The sequence below is a fragment of the Typha latifolia genome, chromosome 6, assembly GCF_019914945.1.
Source record: "Typha latifolia isolate L0001 chromosome 6, TyphaL0001v2, whole genome shotgun sequence".
In the NCBI taxonomy this organism is placed as follows: Eukaryota; Viridiplantae; Streptophyta; class Magnoliopsida; order Poales; family Typhaceae; genus Typha; species Typha latifolia.
In genome coordinates, this window is record NC_133091.1 from 8,432,012 (window position 1) to 8,450,696 (window position 18,685).

The following is an 18,685-nucleotide window of genomic DNA, read 5'->3' on the forward strand; positions in this document are numbered from 1 at the left end:
AAAATGTACTATCATGGAAATCAAATCATAAATCATTCATAATATCTCAATTTGAATAAATCAATATAAAAGCAGTCGATCTCTGCCGAAAGTGTACTATCATGGAAGCCCGCCAAAACTGATAAAATGCTATATTGTCTCATTAATGGGTACTCTGACCCGTGGCCACATCGCACTACCTAGTGACCATCGGGATGGTGCTCGGGATTTTTCTAGATAGTCGATCCATCTAGGGTCACAGTAGGTACTCTACAGTGCCCTACTGACTTTTCCACTAGCCGTTAAGTAAGATTAGAGTTACCAGAACAAAAATCCAAGAATCTTTTCCCTAATCCCGCTAGTCACTTGGTAGCACGTTGTAACGTTACATTCCAAGAATCTTTTCCCTGGACTTATCTTCTTAAAAATAAATTGGGTTCCAGATCTCATTTTTATTAGTATTCAACTATACTGATTCATTCTGAATCTCAAGTATCAAATTCCTCAATTACCAAAATTCTCAATTCTTCAAATACAATATATACACGAATAATCCATAAATTCAAATACTACTATTTACTCTAATATATATATAATATAAATCATTCTCAATAAGTCGGAAAACACAAATAAATAATAATCTAATATTTAATCTTGCAAACTTTCATGTTTCAAAAATAATATTTTATTTTTTTAACCATATTCTAAAAATAAAGATCTCTTATATTTTATTTATAGAAAAGAAAATATATTAGCATAAAGATCTCCTCTATTATTTTATGAAAATAAAATATAATAATAAATATTTTTTTTACAAATCCGAAATTCCTTTAAATTGAAGTAATTCCAATTTATGTCTTATTTTCTAGAAAAAAATAATATTAATTATTTTCAGGAATCCGAAATCCATATAAATTGAAATATTCCTAATTTATTTCTTATTTCCTGCAATAAAAATAAATACTTTGAAATCTGAAAAATAATAAACAATAAAATCCCCTTTTTTCTATGAATGATAAATATGAATTTTTTATAAAATATAAAATCTTAATATTTCTAATTCTTTATTGAAAATCCTTAAAATAATGAATTTCTTAACTTCCAGTATAATTTACATCATCATATTGTAAAGTTTCTTATCTTATAAAATCAAACAGGATAAGAATAAATATAAAGATATTTATAATTCATTAATTCTATTTTTATATAATAAAAATTTAAGAAAATATGAGTGGGAACTTGCCTTGATCGCTCAATCCAAAATAATTTGATTTTCGCGTCCTAATAGTAATCTGCATGAATTCCAAAGCGCTCCAACATTGCCTTCTCTTTCCTTTTCTTCTCTTTGGTACGATAGAATCTTTTTCCCCCTATTTTCTATATATTTTTTTTTTTCTCTCTTTTTTTTTCGGTACTGTAGCGCCTAATTTCTCCCCTAAAAAATTCTTCTAGGGTTTTCTTCTAGGGTTTTCTTCTAGGCCCCCCTTTTATAATTGAAAAAAAATATAATAAGAGTCCTATTAGAATATGGATTCTAATATCTTAAAGATATATCTAAAAATTTAATTTAATTTAATAAAAATCCTAAAATATAAAAGATAAAGTAAAATTCCTCATTATCTAAACTATATATATTTCTATTTAATTAATTTATTTATGTTTTAAAATTCTGGATTGTTACAGTTTAGCCTAGAATGAATGCATCGGTTATAGTAGTCTGAGCAACATATTTGTTGTGTGCGTAATATTACCACAGTGACAACAACATAAAGTTTTTAATATGTATTGTATTTAACTTTTAAGAGAATCCTAGTTATTTTAAACATCTAATCTATATGCAACAGTTTAAATTATTAATTTCTTTCCAAGGTGAGACTAATGTTCAATAATGAAATGTGTATACAGCTCCCTTTTTTTCTTGTAGAACAAAAAAATTATTTATATGGAGTGAAACTGTCACGACCTAAAATCGGAATCATGACTGGTCATGTTACCTCAATACACTTGAGATACACAAATCCTTAACTAATATTTTTTTGAAGTCCCAATATGACAAGAATTTAATTATGAACAACTAACTTCAATAAATATTATCCAACAATAAAGAAAAAGACCAATGTCATCACTGATGTGACTAAGTAAATTGAATTAATAAATAGTTTAAAACATACGACCAAAAAGAACTTAAAGGTAAAAATGGTAAATTCTAAGTGGATGTGGGGTCCCAGTGCATCTCGCTTAGTCATTATGGTCACTGTTACCTAAAATACTAGAGGGAAAAATCCCATGAGTCAACAATTATAGCTCTGTGAGTAGAATCTACTTAAAAGTCAAATAAATCTGAAATTTATAACTTTAAAAAAATCTAAATTCAGCAATATAAAATGACAATTTCACTAAGCATGTTCTTAAATAATAATAATAACAGAGAGTCATCTCATAATATGGTCAGTTCTAACATACTAAATTTTTTTCTCAATAATAATAATGTCATTTGTCTCAATCGGCTCTATTACCATGTAGATCCACATCAACTAGAAGTCATTTCGAGATGATGCTCATGTCTTTTTCTCAGTTGATTCAGTTAGGGTCACCAAGAGGTGTCACTATGTGATAAACGCACCATGTCTCTTCCACTAATCGTTGAGAGATATTAGAATCACCTTAGGAAGACTTTCGATCTGACCTAGGACTGTTTCCTAACTCCGCTAAAGTCACATAAAAAAATCAAGCTAGTGATTTAAAATAGGTCTTTTCCCTGGACTTTCAAGTAGACTTGAATTACCATGAAAAGTCGCATCCACTAACCGTTGAGATATTAGAGTCACCTCAAGAAGTCTTTCGATCTAACCTAAGACTGTTTCCTAACTCCGCTAAAGTCACCTAAAAAAGTCTAGCCAGTGATTTAAATAAGTCTTTTACCTGGACTTTCAAGTAGACTTGAATTATCATGAAAAGTCGCAAGCGATCTATATTGGGACGGTTCTCTAAGTCAATATCAATTATCAATTATATTTTTCCGCTAATATTCACGATCCTCAAAAATTGTTATTTTGCATATAGTAAGCAATGCGTCATATATTATGTACACAGAATTATCATATTAAATTTGCGCACAAAAATATGATGTTCAATTTTCATATAGAAAAATACATATTCATGTAACTAAATATGAAATACAAGACGGATAAAAACGTGAGTGAACCAACTCACCTTAATCTGCGTGAAAAGACTGAAAACTCTAGTCCACATGCTAAAAATCACCACTGACGAGTTGCATAGTGGTCTCCAATTGCTCTGGCAAAGCTCCAGCCGTTTGATCCCACATCGTGACTTCGACGGTAAAGAAAGGAAAGAAGAGGGGGTGGGTGAATAAGATAGGATTATGATTTTTATTTATAGGTTAAGTTTTAAGCCTAATCCTAATCCAAATTTGATCCAGAGTGGCTGGAAATCCCGCAATCACTCCTCATGTTGTGCGACGGAGAAGCAGAAGGAAGGGAGGTTATATGTGCAGTGCACGTGCGCCCTCTTCTTTCTCAAATTTCTTTTTTAGTTCTTATAACTATTCCCAACAAAAAGAAATTTTATCCTTGAAATAGCTCTAGATGCTTCTCTCGCATTTCATCGTTATGCTCCCAAGTTGCTTCTTCCGGCTAGTTTTTCCATCCTGTGTCTTTGCTGAGTTTCTAGTATTTCTATAGGTTGCTCCTCATAAGATAGATTTTCTCGGATCTCCAAAGGCTCGAAATCAATCACATGATCAGTACTAGGCACATACTTCCTCAACATAGGCATAAAGAAGACATTATGAACTTTAGCTAATCTAGGTGGTAGTGCTACTCAATATGCCACCTTACCAATCCGCTCTAACACCTCAAATTGTACAATAAAGCGAGGACTCAATTTGCCTTTCTTACCAGACCTGATTGATCCTTTCCAAGGTGACACCTTTAGAATAACTGTCACCCACCTGAAATTCCAGATTTTTTCTCCAATTATCAGCATAACTCTTATGATGACTTTGAACTATTAGAAGTTTTTCCTTGATTATGACAACTTTTTTAGTAGCATCTTATACCTTATCTAGTCCTAATACTTGTCTTTCATTAACCTCATACTAACAAAGTGAAGATCTATATTTTCTACCGTACAGTGCCTTGTAAAGTACTAGTCCTAAACTGGAATAATAACTATTATTGTAAGAGAACTCCATAAGTGGAAGATGATCATCCCAATTTCCTTTTCACTCTAAGGAACAAGCTTGCAACATATCCTCAACGGTTTGGATAGTTCTCTTGGATTGTCCATCGGTCTGCGGGTGATAAGCTGAACTGAATTTTAATTCTGTCCCCGTAGCTAAATGAAGACTCCACCAGAATTTAGAAAAAAATGAGGATCCCGATTAGACACGATAGACAAAAGTGCTCCATAGAGTCAAACAATCTCCCTAATATAAAGTTGTGCAAGATGATCTAGGGAGTGAGTTATACAAATAGCCAAAAAGTGGACAGACTTAGTCAAACTGTCAACAATCACCCAAATTGTATCATGATTTGATTTGGTGCGAGGAAGTCCTGTGACAGTCCATAGTCACATCTTCCCACTTCCATTCTAACAAGGGCAGAGGCTGTAACATTTCTGTGATAGCTGCCTCATTTGTTAGAATACCGATACACCTACTTGTTGTTGTTGATGTGGGATCTTCATGAATTTGAGCATTATAAGTTTTGTCTTATGAATTCCACTTGAATTTGTCTTAGCTGGCCATTTACTATGAAATGAAGCAATGGATTGTCACAAGAATAAAGATTTATGTGTAAATGGAAATTTCTAGGGTACTTCTACTTTCTGTATGTTCGTTATATCTGACAAACATATCTATGTTTATTCTTTACTATGACTTTTCTCTAATTACTGAACTTGGAACTCCCTTCTCTGCCAGGTAATTGATGAATTCGATCATAATGTTCACTTTGTTGAAATTGACATTGAAGAAGATCCTGAAATAGCTGAAGCGGCAGGGATTATGGGAACACCTTGTGTGCAATTCTTTAAGAATAAAGAAATGATCAGGTTTGACATCTATTATCCGTGTTGTAGTGATTATATTTCAGTCCATCAATATGCAGAGTTAGTTGAAGAGAATGAATCGTTCTCTTACTCTAAATAATTCTGTAATTTTTAGTTCACTTATGTGGTTCATAATTTTGTATTGGGTAAAGTGGCCTTTTAAAATAAACTTATTCGCAGAACCTGAAGGATGTTTGATCATGCATTGCTGTGAATTCACCTGCATCGTTACGTTATAGTAATTAATTCCATAACTAATCAGTATTCTAGTTGAACATTCCATCGTAACTTAGAAGGAAATCATTAGAATTCCAAGTGACCCACTTCTATGAAGGCTAATATGATTCTTTTTTTTTTAACAAAAGGCAAAGTGCCCTGTTTCATTGATGGATAATATGATTCATGAAGCAGGGTTGCTCACTATGATTCACACTTCTTTTGAGGAATCTTCTGATTCTGTTTGACGTAAAGTTATGATTGTGATTGTTGTCTTTGTTCTTGGTGACGGAGTTATAAATTGAAGGCGGGCCTTGACTGAACTGTTTGTGATAAACAATGCAGAAATAGAGTATGTAAGAATGGTCTTGCCAACCTATATTGGCAAAGCTATGTAACAGTTATTCTTGGGCAAAGTAGGGTTTATATGGTATGAATTTGGGCTGTAAAGACAAGGAGCCAAATTATAGGTTGTTGAAGTGGAAATTATAAGCTAAACTATTTTTAGTAGAGCGCTGAAACTGAGCAGTACAATAGCACAAGATTGTTTCTAATACGTTAGTGCAATACTGTTTACTTGCTGAACTACATTAGTTCTGTTCATGATATTGCAATAGTTTTGGGAGATTTAAGGAAGTATCTAGTGAAAACTAGAAGGGAAATGAAGGTAATAGGTTTAAATGAAGCATCACATTTTTGTCTCGTATGTCCTTTTGTGCCTCAACTGTAAATAAAGATATACTGCAAAACAAAAAAGCTACGAAGTGCCTAGCAAGTAGTAACAAAAGGATATTTGGTGAGAGCACATATATATAAAGACGTGAAAACTTGATTCAGATATATTGGAATTAGTTTATTTCAGATTGGTGGCTTTAGTTTGTTTAGGACTGAAGTGTGGCAGAATAATAATTACAGAGAAAAATAAGAATAACCCCTTAAAAAGTTTTTCTTTTTCTTTTTCCTGAAGGAAGCCCTTGGGCCATTAAAAAGTAGTCAGTAAGTTATTGTATATATATATAAAGCGTTATCTTTGTTGAGTTCCATGTTGCAAAACTTGGTTGTCTTAATTATATATTTTCCTCTCATAATTTAGCATTTTTTACAACGTGTAGCTATTGTGGACTGCTAATCTTGTCAATATTTGGGCATGCAGGACTGTATCTGGTGTCAAAATGAAGAAGGAATACAGAGAATTTATTGAGGCACATAAATGAGTTGGGCCATCCAATATGCTCTGATAACATTTGCATATCCATATTCAAAATTCTACTTTGCTTCATCAACATGCCATGTGGCAATTTTTTTAGGAAATTTTTTCCAAAAGCAGAATTGTTACATTTGATGTATTCAAGGCGTTGTTAGATATATCAATCACCTTTCATACTCCTGCATTTTATACAGGAATTGTAATGTCAATCAGTAAATAGCAGGAAAGCTTTACCCTGCATTTTTTCCTTTTAAACTCAATAGTCAAAAATCGTATCAATCACTAGGGGTCCTTTGGTTTTATGTATTTAAAGAAACTTCATCTATGCACTCTAAGTTTAATATAAAAATTAGCATTTTTTTTGTCAATCAATATCATAATATAGCCTTTCCAAGTGTCAGTTAGGCTCATATTTGACATCAACTCAAATTAAGTGGGCGTACGAAAGCAGTTTCTCACCGGAAAGATTTTTGCTCATATTGTTTTTACATTTATAGTTGCTGTCAATTTACTGAATAATAGTGAGACACTATTTCTTTTGTCCAAAAATTGAGCAATTTATTTCTGATAATGAATGTGTGGCTTAATTCCTGTCTGGACTTATGTTTCTTTTTTGTTCCATGATTTCAGGAACTGTTTATGTAAATTATTTTCTTGATTTATGCTCAATGATGCTCTTTGTTTTGTTTGAAGGGTGAAAGAATACTTGGTTTGTTTTTTCTTTTTCGTTAAGTGGGAAATTTACATTTAAAATTTCATTACGACCATAAAATGATATCTCATATCTAGTACGTAAGAGCAATTTGCTTAAAAAATCAATATGGTTTCACTCCACGTGTGTAACAATCCAATCCCAAAAAAAAAAATTTATGGGCACTACATGACCGGCCACACTGTGGCCCGCCTCGTGCCCATACAAGCTACTCATGTAGCTTGGTGGGGTGCCACGTGCCTGCGGCCAGTTGGCCGCGGTGGGCCCCGACGGGCCCCGGCGCCACCACTACTTCTCCATCGCCTTCTCTCTCTCTTTCTTTCTTTTTCTCCTTCCTCGGCTCCTTCTCTTTCTGCACAGTATTGGGCTCGGCCCAGCACTGTAGCAGACAGTGCTGGGCTCAGCCCAGCACTGATGGTAGATTTAATTAGTTTATTTATGTTATTTATTTAGGTATTTTTCTTCTTAATTAATGCAAATAGATTATTTAGACATTAAATATTTTAATAATATTATATATCCTTCAATATAATTTTATTAATGATAATTTTTATAATTAATGACTAATTAGGTATAAATATAGGTAATACTTATATTTATTTATTTATTTACATATCTATTAGACTAATAGATAGATTTGTAAATTATAATTATTAGACTTATATTCTAATACCCCCATCATATATATTTTAAGTATTTCTATTAATTTTATGATTATTCTGCAACAAATAAAATACTTAGTCTATTTTCTTATTTATTTATTATTTTATCAAGTAAAGACTGCGTTGTCCCTAATTAATCAAGATTGTATGAATTATAAAATTAATTAAAATTAGAGCTTATCTATACTTATTTAGCCTTTTATTTTATTTATTTTATTTTATAATTATATATTCAGAAATACTCTCATATAAAAAGAAACAGGCCCCTTCTCCTTATGTTATAACTAATATTTTATAATAATAAAGAATTATAATATTTGAATCGTATCTATATTATAGACTTAGTTATATAATAAAAAATAAAGAAAAGTGATTCTAAACCTAATAAACCTTTATATTTTAACTGAATTAATTCTAATTAGATAAACGCCTAACATCATACTACTTAAATATTTCAGATCTCAAACCCCCTTATTTGAGACCCCGTGGACCTTGCTAGCGATGAGTGTCACTCGGTTACCTGACGGACATGAGAGATGCGTGGTTTGTATCTTCTGATCAGACGGTGAGTAGTCTTATCCCTTAGACGTCTTTCTCAAATTAGGTTATATTATATATTTATGTACATGCATGTTTTGGCATCTAGCATGATTATATGATTTTATCTAGAGATGATTACAGTCGAGCATATTTTATCATGCATTCGATTATGCTGATTTGGGATATGAGTACATTGGTGATATATATAGAGATGATTAGAGATGATTCTATTGTTATAATTGTATACCGAGTTGATCTGTAACATGAGTATGCATGTAATAGATTAGCATGAGTATGCATGTGTTGACGATACAATTGGAGACTACATTGTATTATTTTCTCTTGAGTCCTATTCCACCTAAATTCCTGTTATGCATTGACTTGTTATCGTACTGGATATATGCATTTGATCTGACATTTAGAAGGACAGTATGAAATGTGATTGATAGGATAGCTGATAGAAAGCATGAGAATACCCGAGTAGGTGCCAGGGTTAGGGATGCCTGGAGTGATGATTATGGTCGCTGATATGCGATATCTCATAGCCCATGTCCGAGGTCAGTTGAGTCTGTGCGCATAGACAATCGGACGCATGCCGTTCGCCAGGGCATATGTGGCGAGTTATCCTCATGAGGTTTCTATCAACTATGTGGGGTGTCCGATCTGGATGGAGGTTGATGCCCTTAGCGGATTGGCAGGGTATGATTATATTTGAGATATTCCTTGCCGATGGTAGAGTATGCTCGGAGCTTTCAAGCATGATGTTGAGACGGGGTACCGGGTGTTGACTGTGCATAGTGATCTAGTATGATGATATTATACCGAGATGTCGGTGATGATTATGATGTTAAGAAATGCATATGATTTCATTATCATTTGATTACCTGATTATTGAGTAGTCAATATTCATCATATATGATTGCATTTGATATCACAACGTGGTCATGGTCAGCATGCATCATGTGTCATATTTGAGAGAGAGTTATGATGATAGTATGATACAGAGATTTGTTTACTCATGGTCGAGGATTATATACTTGTATCAGTTATGACATGTTATCTACTTTTCACTTATATATTATTGAGGATACATTCATATACTTATTCATAACATGATACTCTTTCTGATTCATATTATTCAGTACATGATTTACTCTCTGTTTGACATCACTGATTCGGGGTAAGATCTATTCAAGCCTTTTGCTCATGACTCTCTTTATTTCTTTTCTAACCCCTCAGATTTGTGGTACGTGATAGCAACCTGAGATATCTTGAGAAGATATTTTAGAGTGATGATGAGATGAGCTATTGATGCGAGACGGTATAGAAGATAGTTTAACCAGACATTGAGTTGTATCGTTGTTTGTTATATTTGTACCTTATTGTATCAGATGATGATTTGTATAGTATATGTCAGATTTTATAGCACTCGTGTATTAGTTGTTTAGTTGTATATTGATGATTTGTTGTGGCCTGTGTGGGCCCTGCTAGATTATGTAGTGGTCTAGTGTATATTATTATGGATTTGGATATTCATATGCTAATAAATTTATTTGGTCGATAGTATGATGTATTTGGTGATGGATTATGTGATCACGGATAGGTTCACATGTTTTATTTGATTATGTCATGATTATACGTGCACAGGAGAGTATCTGTGCGTGACGGGCCCCGCCCGACCTGTCGCATGCGCCGCGCGTGCCGTGTGGGCGTGCACGTGCCGTGCTGGGCAGGGGCGTTACAACATGTTTACCCAACTTTATTTTTCCTTTGCAGGAGAGCCCAATCACTCTTATTTTAGACCAACTTGCTCTTGCCTTTCGATTATTAAAAAAGAAACTTGTTGGCCCAAATGGACAAACTGAGGGTGGTGAATTTGGTTTCCAAACTAAATAATGAAGATAAAATTTAGGGATAGTTTCATTTTCACTCTTGGACTATCACCATTTTTATAATAATCCTCTGAACATTTTCTTAGTATATAATGACTTAAACTATCATAAATACCTCACTTAATCTCTTCCGTTAGGAAGCCATTATGATAAAAATTCAACGGGTCATGTCCCGAAAAAAAAAAATTTAAAGGGTTATTATAGAAATAGGTGATATGTTAGGGTTTGAAAAGAGAATTATCCATAAGAAAAAATATATGATACATTTTATACCTTTATCATTATATCTTAATCTTCATCCGATAGAGCCATTATAAAGGATATGACGACCCCAACCCCGTCCACTTCTTTCTAAAAGGCCCTTGTAATTTAATGAGTTTCCATCAATTTTTAGATGCTCCACAATTAATTGAGTGTAGGTCCTTACGACATACCCTTTAATTATTTCCTTCCAACCATCATTTGTAATTTTCTCCTACATCATGTTGCTAATGAAGAGCTCAATAAAATAAAATCTTGTTCAGTTGTCCAGTTATCCATCCGTTTGCTAGAGGACCCATCGTCAATGTTTTCTTCAACCTTCGACATCTTCTCCCTAATTTTAATATAATTATGAAGAAAAACTGTAACAAAAAATTGTACTATATATAAGAAAGCAATCCAATACATAGTAAGTAATAAGTATGAGCCAGCTATATAGGCATACCACGTCCACAGTAGAAAGAAAAATATCCTCATTGCACTACTAGTAGATCTGCGGTGCATATTATTAGTCCGTACTACTTAGAAAAATGTCATCAATACATACTTGTAAATCTGTAGTGCATAGTATTAGTCCGCACTATATGGAAAATTATTTTCACTGCATACTTCTTAATCCGCAGTGGATAGTCGAAGTCTACATAGAAATATGTCTATGAATATATACATGTGAATCTGCACTGCATAGTATAAATCCACATTGCATATAACTAAAAGATAAAAAATATGGCCTCATACGTGAACAATACAGCTGACAAAAAAACAAACACAATTTAGATTATGGGCTCACATGGAAAACGAAAATTACTTAGTGGTGCTAGAAGGTTGGTTGCGATAGCAGATCTAGTGCTAGTGCTAGCATAGGATGATTTGCTGGAGAAAGCAATAGGCAAGAGGATCAAGCTCCTCTGCTTGGGTCTTCACAGGCTATCCGTTGATAGGAAAGAATGACCTTTGTTACCTCTTCTCGTTTGCTCAAAGAGGTGGGAGAGAAGTGCTGTTACAACAAAACCATGCGCGCAAAGTGAAGGTGCTAAATCCTTTGTCGCAATAGAGGGGTGATGAGAAGAGAACTCAATGTTGAGCTCGTTGAACGATGATTGGTTTTGGAGAGAAGACAGGAGGAATCTAACTTTCGATAAAGTGAACGGTTAATGGGTATTGTCCTATCAAAAGGCAAAATAGTAATTTATATTATTATTAAATTAAACTAATTTGAATGTATGAAATAAGAGAGAAATAAAAATTAGTACATCAGAATAAACCTAGTGAGTGAATTATTAGTCACTATACTAAATAAAAGGCTTATTCTACAATAAATTAATTATTATTCCACAAGTGAACCGGCACAACAATATACAAACCTTGACTTTTTTTGTCTACAACATTGACAGCCAAAAAACAATGACTAAACAATACTTTTGTACCAACCCCAGAATATACATACATGACTGTATCATACAGAGCTGAGCAAACTATTTAGACCCTTCAGCAAAACAAAGTGCTAATGTACAAGAAAGAATGTCTATTATCTTGCATAACCACCCAATCAGGCAAGACGCAATCATCCATGGTAAGTGATAGAACCGGAGGATATGACTGCATCTTTCCAAATGCAACAAAAGGGTAACAACAAAAGAGAATAGCAATGAATACATATATATAATAAACATCACGACAAGGTATCCAATCCTATATGCACCCTTAGAAAAGATCAACTTTCCTTTTCTGCATGTCCTGCTTCCATTTTGGCTGACTATAGAATGCCTCCTTAGTCATTCTAAAAACTATCTGGAAGTCGGCATCTGACAAGTAAGACTACAGAAGAGAAAACAATGCGAAGTTTAGCAAATCTGTATGAATCTTGATTACCAAATACAATAAATTATGTTTTTCAATAATCAAATTTTTTTTGTTCTTGTTTTTGGAGATAAGACAATTTAAGGGATATCACTAACCTCCCTCCGTCTATAATCAATTCCACGGACAGGATGTCTGGACTTGGCTTTCAGCCGTTCATGACTAAATGTTGTTTCCCCTTCATTTTCATCTTCCATTTTTTCCTGAGTTGCATCAGAATCTGCTACAGTGCCTTCAGATGAAAATCTGTCTACTACAGCTTCTTTCTCATCAGAAAGTTCCAATGAATCACCCACTTCTGAAACACAACAAGATATCTCCTTCCACATCAAACATGTACATGGCATTCCAACTACTTAATTTGCTAACAAAGGACAGTAACTTCTGAAAGAGAAGTACTTTTACTAGTCGGCCTTACCTTGTCCTAGAGAAAGTCTGCTGAAATGTGGAACAGAAGTTTCAGATTGTCCCTTTTGCTCCGCAGTTAGAACAGAAGAAAGTGCAGCAACTGCAGCTGCTCTCTGAGATTTTTGGCTTCGATGAGATGGCTTTGGAGCTGCAGGTTTACTTTCAGAGGAAGTATTAAATGCAGATGTTAGGGCTGCCATTGCTGATGCCCTTTGTGTGGGTCCGCCACTTGAGTTCCTAGACCTGTCCTTAGACTGCAATAAATCATAAGAGATTAATAATGATATTGCAAACAGAAATATACCTGCACCCCCTAAGTTTTCAGAACATCTATTACATAATTATGGCATCATTTTGACAGATTATAGACAGCTTTAGATGACTAAAAGTTGTGCAGCAGAATATTCCCCAAAATACCTAGTGGGAATAGAAATTTTCAAATTAATCATAAAAAGGATCACAACCAAACAAAGAGATTTAAGCATGCTTTGTGGAGAAAAGAGTTGAAGTGCATAACGAAATATAAAGCCAGCTATTCCATCAGAACAAAATGTCACAAAATGTGAATTAGCAAATACATATGAGCATGGAGACATGATGCAAATCTAGTATGAATGCAATGTTTTGGAGAACAATCAACCCAAACAATTAACTAAAGTAAAACATAGTAAGCAATAACTGATAAGAAAATTAATTGATTAAAATGATCACTACTAGATGGAAGGAGAGAAAACCACTCAGATAAGGCAGTAGCTTCCTCAACTCTCAAATAGGTACGTTGATAGTAGAAAGGCCTAAAATATGGTGTAAGGAAAAACTTTAGAGTTTAGATTTATCAATAAATGAAATAGTAGTGCGTTTACTTTGAAACCAAGTCCTCTTCTTCACGTCCGGGCACCCAAAGATTCTTTTTCACTATTGGAATCTTCTGGATAGCAGCAGTAACCAACGAAAAATAGAGATTGAAGAAGAAGAGAGGTTTAGAGAGAAAGTAGAAGAGATTAGAGAAGAATTTTAAGATAGAGTAGGAGAAAGGGGGGAAGAGAGAGAGAGAAGAAGAAGAAGATCACAGGGGAGAAAATGAGACATCTCAAATAAATCTTGTTCCAAGATGTCCTTGTTTCTCATGCAATAACTCTTAAATAGGTTAACAACTTTGATTCTAGCTAATTCTAATAGGAACTTATTTCCTAATAAGACTCTAATTGATCATCTTACCTAAATTGACTAACCCAATTTAGGTAATAAATCAATGTGGACATCTCTCACATATAAGCTTACCATAACTATCAATTGAGATTCTAATAGGAATTTATTTCCTAATAGGATCCTAATTGATTAAGTCTTACCTAAATTGACTAACCCAATTTAGGTAATAATTCAATGCGGATATCCCCGCATATAGGCTACCATATCTGTCAATTGACTAATTCAATTGATTATTTGAATTAAAAATCAACAATTAGACCAAATTGGACTCGAGTAATTCTATTTTAGTCAAATTGAAGATGACGCCCACATCAAGACAAGTGTTACCAATGTCAAATGAAGGCATAAGACATGGATAATTGTTTCCACTATATCCAAGTAGTAATCTTACTTACATGCACATAAGAATATCTTTGGAACAAACTAGAGATATAAGTCAGAGCCACCTATCACACCCTAATGAAATTTTGGTCGAAACTAAAATGTCAATAGTGTCCAAGGGCCTGAGCTATGTCATATAGCTAAGCTAGACTCCAAGGATACTAGGGTAAATAGGTAACAATCATACTTATACATTGCTAGCAGTTATGGCAGCTATTTTTGTGGACTTTTGGGGCAACTAAAGCCTCACTTGTGGCCTAACTAGCTAAGGAAGATATTTAGAAGCTGATGTGGACCGATGGGGTTGGGTCTTAATTTGATCACAAAAGGAGAAGGGAATTCTCCCCTTGTATCTATGTTTCTTTTGCCTCTATACGAAGGCTTAAACTCTCTACGTGTAAAGAATCTCATATTTGGGGTAGTTAGTTGCTAGAAATATAATAAAAAAGCTTGATATTGCAGTAGTCTTCTCTAACTTAGAAATCCCTGCTACATCTCCTTTGGTTCTAGCCTCTCCCATGACCAAATTGGGTGAGGCTTACCTCCCTTACGACAGAGGAAGGGTGCCACACAAATCTTCAACAGAGAAAATGGTTAAGTCCTTGACACACCGCTGTGCTGCAGCTATGCATAGAAATGTGTAGCTGCTGTTAATCTTAAACTAACAATGAAAATTTCCACATTATGCAATAAAAACTAGTCCTATGCAGCCCAGAGATGCTAACTTACTGGTTGCAGATTGATGAGGTTCACATACTTAAAAGTAAATTGCTGATAACACCTAGGAAATAATAACACAGATAAAGATCTACTGATGAGAATGAAACCAATAGTGAAGTTTATGCGTGAATTCTATGCGGACATCTTTTTTAAAAGTTACACCCATTAATGAAACCTAATTATTTCATTTTGGTACATACTTCCTGGGCCATAGCCCATAGAGTCCTGTGATGGACAGGTTGCCTCCTTGAAACGAAGGGAGATGGACTCAAATTTAAGATTTCCTGGGCAGCTTCTCAAGTAAAATGGGCAAGACATGTACATCTTCCCCCCCTAGACAATACAACAGTAAGAGACTTGTGCAATGGGATGCCCTATATTATGCCTCGAACTTGCTGGTGCACTTAAAATACCACTAACCTTTTAATTGGTATATTCATAGAAAGCAGTGAATTAAAAGTAGATTAATTGGTATATTGCTACAATAGGTGATAGAACATTTGATATCACTAACCTTTTAAATTTAATAACATAGCAGAAAATATATCAATTTATGCCTTACGTATGTTTGTGAAGAGACTGAAGGCAATTCAAGATGATAAACAGAAGTTCTACTATAATCTAGTTATATTTCCTAAGAAAAGATAAAATTTCAAGGAAAAATTACCTCCAAAGAACGGAAAGCTGTCCCAAAAAGAACCAAAAGCTTCTTCTCAAAAGAATTTCCTTGAACCTGTTTCAAAAAAGATAATCTATATTATAATGATGGGCAGCACATGAGGTGTGTTGAGTTAAGGAAAGAGCATAGTGTTTGCCTTAGCAAGAGATAAGAAAATAAAAGATGAAAAGAGAAAAAAGATATTAAGGAACTAGCTGAAACTCTGCTCTGTTCTTATTTTTCCATTCAAGGCAGAAATGAACTGTTAGTTGTAAAATATCAAAGAAAAGAAAAAACAAAAATGAAGAAAATCTGTATCATCCTATCAGGACTATATGTAATATAAACACTTAAACAGAATGGTTGGTTGTGCATGAGTTTGTGAGGTGAAACTATTGAGGGACCACCCTTCCCTAACCTATAAAAGCATTACACATGTACATTAATACTATTTATAAAACCTTACTTCTCCCTGATATATTAATTTCATCATAACCATCGACAATATGATCCTCTCATCATGAAGCTCCAAATAAACAACCCTTTTGCAAAGGCTCTAATGAGATGGTAAAGAAACACAAGAGAAAGTACACTAGAGAAGCACCTCCTTTTATAAAAGAAGGAAGTATTATATTAGCCATTGTGAAAAACTGCTGATAAATTCAGATATCAAGTACTCCATGCAGAATGTAAATGTGCATGGCACAAGTCAAGTATAGATAAATTTTTATCTTCAAAAACAAAGTAATTCTAATTGACAAGACACTTTTCCGAAAGAAAAAAAAAAGAATCAAACTGAGTACAGAAAGCATGTCCAAGTATGGAATATAGTTGATCAACCTAGGCTTCTACCCAAGTAGCTAGCATAACAGTGTTCAATTTTACTGCAACCAGAACAAAAGTGAGTAAGTTTTCCTTCCAATTGCGAATATAAGTTTCCCGAGATAATCTAATGTGTCAGAGGTAAATACATCCAAAATTAGCATTTTCATTTAAGAAAACATTATTGATACTACATAATTATCTACCATTAAGTGGTCTCACATCTTAATTGAACATTAGCTGTTCATTACACAAATTGTCACAGGAGAAGATGGCTAGCAGAAGTAGCATCGGACTAATATGAAGTAACCTTTCACCTTTATTACCATAGTTCTTTACTCCACTTTGAACTCTTGTATAACCAAGGTTTTATCTGCTATCCTGAATGTTGTGTGTAAGGACAAAAGACATAAAGTTAGGGATGGTAGGGTGGAGAGGTTAAAGGTATGATTTATATGTATGATGCTAAATATCTAAGTGATACATGTATGATGACATTACGCTAGCAACAAGAAACAAGAGCAGAAGAGAGGTCTAAGGTGTAGAAAGGAAAGATGACGATCGATGTTTAAGGAAGAAGAAAGATCTAGTGGATCACCTAACCAAGGGGAATAATCGCAAGGAATGCATCTCACATAGAGTGATGAGGACAAACAAAAAACAAGTCAAGGTGAGACAGATCACCTTTGTTCATGCCAGAAATCTTGCCATATTTGAAAAAAAATGCAGAGACATTCTTTAAATTTTTATTGAAGCATTCCATTCTTTTTACTCTTTCATAATGTCACACCCCCTACTACTACACTATAGTAGAAGGGGATGAGACAGGCTGTGAGATTATGCTCAGTAGAGTGCAAGACCTACAAAACATCTGCCATAATATTCTTTCGCTAGAAAATGAGACAACAACTTTCTTCTCTTTAATCAAAAGAGATGAACTCAATAACCCAAATACCAGACTAATGCAGCTATATCATTTTGGATAGCATATTAATAGTTATCTCATTTTGACAGTGGTATTTCATCAAATCTTACCTTACCAGGGATAGCTTTTAGCCCCATGTGTCTTGTATTTCTATGTCAAAACCTTATATAAAATAAATCCTCTAGGACAAGATTAGAAATCCGAAAATCTGCATAGAACTTTTAATCTAGCAGCCCCTCATTCTTCTTGAATTATTCTTTCTCTATATTTCATTTATGAAACACTACCATAACATTTGGTGTTCTAAATCCACATAGAAAGCTTTAACATAAAAAATCCCAAATTGTGGTTCAAGTTCTCTTTCACTATACTTAATCACTAAAAACAGCATATAGAGAATAATATTTTAAGTAGAATTAGGAGCTGGTTTATTGAACTATTTTGTGCAGATTTTGTTTTATACATTGTTAGAGAAATTATTTTGGATGGTGTTGTCCAAAGCAGGCTATTAAAAGTACTATTGCTAAGAGTGTTATGGGAAGTAGGGCTGTCAAAATAAACGGGCAACTTGAGCTCAGCTCGGGTAGAGATGAGCTAAGCCCGAGACACCCTAGAATCTAAAATAATTTCGAGCCGAGCCTGAGCTAGAGCCGGCTCGCTCAGGCTCAGCTCGTTAGGCTCAATAGAAAAGGATAAATCAAACTGTCAAACCCTAAATCTCAATCTTCCCATCCTAAATTCCCAACTTCCCAACCCAAGTCGACAGCCGCTCATTACTCTCCCGGTCAATTGTCGCTCTCCCTGTCGCTCAAAGCCTCAGCCCGCCTCCTCCTACTCCTCTAAATCTAACCCGACTCCTCCTCCACCTTCTCTAACCCGCCTCCTCCTTCGGCAAGCCAACTCCTCATCCACCTCCTCAAGCCGCCGCCCCGTGTTCGTCTTCCTCGTCAAGCCGCCACCTCATTGTTGTCCTCCTCCTTCGTCAAGCCGCCGCCTCATCCTCCTCCATCGGCTTGGGCTCAATTTGGCTTGGTCTAGCTCGATCCAGCTTGACTTGAATGAGGCTTGATAATAGGCTCATTTTAGGCTCTAGCTTAGCTCGGGCTCGGTCTAGCCCAGCTCGAGTTGAGCTGAGCCAAGCCTGAGCAAAATTATAAGGC

General features: G+C 34.5%; 2 protein-coding genes across 4 annotated transcripts in view; one reads left to right on the forward strand and one right to left on the reverse strand.

The window, feature by feature from the left end:
* The window catches only part of LOC140791265 (thioredoxin reductase NTRC-like), a 47,761-nt gene extending 40,918 nt beyond the window's left edge, over window positions 1–6,843 (forward strand). For both annotated transcript variants that reach the window (XM_073141738.1, XM_073141739.1), the window contains exons 9-10: window positions 4,925–5,055; window positions 6,422–6,843. In XM_073141738.1, the coding sequence (XP_072997839.1) occupies window positions 4,925–5,055; window positions 6,422–6,482 (192 nt within the window). In that variant the 3' untranslated portion in view covers window positions 6,483–6,843. The remainder of the gene's footprint in view (window positions 1–4,924; window positions 5,056–6,421) is intronic.
* Window positions 6,844–11,835: 4,992 nt separating this feature from the next.
* The window catches only part of LOC140790843 (villin-2-like), a 40,655-nt gene continuing 33,805 nt past the window's right edge, over window positions 11,836–18,685 (reverse strand). For both annotated transcript variants that reach the window (XM_073141133.1, XM_073141134.1), the window contains exons 20-23: window positions 15,788–15,853; window positions 12,821–13,064; window positions 12,501–12,700; window positions 11,836–12,360 (exon numbers count right to left, since the gene is read on the reverse strand). In XM_073141133.1, coding sequence (XP_072997234.1) covers window positions 12,247–12,360; window positions 12,501–12,700; window positions 12,821–13,064; window positions 15,788–15,853 — 624 coding nt within the window. In that variant the 3' untranslated portion in view covers window positions 11,836–12,246. The remainder of the gene's footprint in view (window positions 12,361–12,500; window positions 12,701–12,820; window positions 13,065–15,787; window positions 15,854–18,685) is intronic.